General features: G+C 45.2%; 1 protein-coding gene across 1 annotated transcript in view; it reads left to right on the top strand.

Annotated features, from left to right (window-relative positions):
* BCDIN3D (BCDIN3 domain containing RNA methyltransferase) overlaps window positions 1-1351 on the top strand; it is a 5213-nt gene extending 3862 nt beyond the window's left edge. The window contains exon 2 of the mRNA XM_017545801.2: window positions 657-1351. Within this exon, the coding sequence (XP_017401290.1) occupies window positions 657-1298 (642 nt within the window). The 3' untranslated portion in view covers window positions 1299-1351. The remainder of the gene's footprint in view (window positions 1-656) is intronic.
* Window positions 1352-1972: the final 621 nt, after the last annotated feature.

Below are 1972 nucleotides of genomic sequence, written 5' to 3'. Positions count from 1 at the left end.
AAAAAAAAAAAAAAAAAAGGTGCTAATGTGGTAAAAGATCACAAATCATTGGGTTTGCCTAGAAGGTTGTCAGCAGTGACTTTTAGCAATGATGGTTATAGGAGCAGAATGTCTCAGAAGGAGGTGGTGAATCGTAAGACAGTAAAATTGAAGCTGTAGTGAAGGCTGAATGAGGACTTTGGAATCCAGACTTCCCCCACCACAGGTCTGAGAAGCAGGTTTTATAAGATGGTACTTGTCTATTCCTCACTTTCCTGATAAGGGACGCTGGTTATACCTCTGGACCCCTTTCCTCCTCCCTAGGGTCTGAGATACCCAGAAAGAGTGATTTTATCAGCATATTACTTAAGCCAGGAAATACTGCTGTAGGCACCTTTGCTGCATCCATTTGGCTGTAACGTTCAACTATACAACCCAATCTGTCATCAGTGTCAGGAAAATATGGGGATGATGCATTACAGCATGTGACCCCTGGAGGGCACTGAGGGCCTACTCTGTGGAAAACTTTTTGCACAGTCTCTTTAGGTTATGGTTTAGGAACCTCACATCCTGTACAGCCAGGGGTAAGTGGCATTCTCGGTGGGAGAATGATACAGATTTCTCTTCTGTTAACTGGTTAAGAACTGCAGTGACAAAGCTCTTTTGGGTTCTTCTAGGATCTGAGTGTGGCTCTATACAAACACTTCCTTTCCCTACCTGACGGGGAGACCTGCTCAGATGCCTCAAGAGAACTCCGTCTCCTCTGCTGTGACATAGATCCAGTCCTGGTAAAGCGAGCCAAAAAAGAATGTCCTTTTCCCGATGCTTTGACCTTTATCACCCTGGATTTCATGAATCAGAGGACCCGGAAGGTTCTCTTGAGCTCTTTCTTAAGCCAATTTGGACGTTCAGTTTTTGACATTGGCTTCTGCATGTCGATAACCATGTGGATTCATCTGAACCATGGGGACCATGGCCTGTGGGAGTTCCTGGCCCATCTTTCCTCCCTCTGCCGCTACCTCCTCGTGGAGCCTCAGCCCTGGAAGTGTTACCGGGCAGCTGCAAGGCGTCTCCGAAAGCTGGGACTCCATGATTTTGACCACTTCCACTCCCTTGCCATCCGAGGTGATATGACCAATCAGATTGTGCAGATCTTGACCCAGGATCATGGCATGGAATTAATATGTTGCTTTGGCAACACCAGTTGGGACAGAAGCCTTCTATTCTTCAGGGCAAAACAAACCACAGAGACTCATCCAATTCCTGAATCACTGATAGAAAAAGGGAAAGAGGCCGGGCATGATGGCTCACACCTGTAATCCCAGCACTTTGGTAGGCTGAGGCGGGCAGATCATGAGGTCAGGAGTTCAAGACCAGCCTGGCCAACATGGCGAAACCCCGTATCTACTAAAAATACAAAAAAAAAAAATTAGCCAGCCATGGTGGAAGGCACCTGTAATTCCAGCTACTCAAGAGGCTGAGGCAGGAGAATTACTTGCACCCAGGGGGCAGAGGTTGCAGTGAGCCAAGATTGTGCCATTGCACTCCAGCCTGGGCGACAAGAGCAAGATTGTCTCAAAAAATAAAAAAAAATAAAAAAAAAAGAAAGGAAAGAAAAAGGGAAAGAAAGGAACAGATTAAGATTTCAGAGGCAGTGAGGTGGGAGGTCAGGAAGACCAAGAAAGAGATATTGAAAGGGCTTTATATTGAGAATTAATGTTCATTCTCCTTAACTCCTTAACAATAAGCCAGCCTCAAAACCAGGCAGGAGCTTTTGCTAAAATGTCCAAGGCATGTAATTGAAATAATCAGTATCTGTTCCCCATTGTTTGGAACAAATCTTTAGGAGAATGAATCTCTGGAGCTGTGAGCTAGGATTATCTGGATTGAGATGGCCTAGGAAAAGTGGTCCAGGTTATGGGTTATGGAAGGGGCTGCTTTTGGGGGTTATTTATAAAGATCAGACTAGGCTAGTCTTAGAATATATCAGTTC

This window comes from Cebus imitator, unplaced genomic scaffold, assembly GCF_001604975.1.
Source record: "Cebus imitator isolate Cc_AM_T3 unplaced genomic scaffold, Cebus_imitator-1.0 Scaffold181, whole genome shotgun sequence".
Taxonomy (NCBI): domain Eukaryota; kingdom Metazoa; phylum Chordata; class Mammalia; order Primates; family Cebidae; genus Cebus; species Cebus imitator.
Note: the sequence above shows the minus strand (reverse complement) of the source record. Positions and strands in the feature narration are given on the sequence as shown.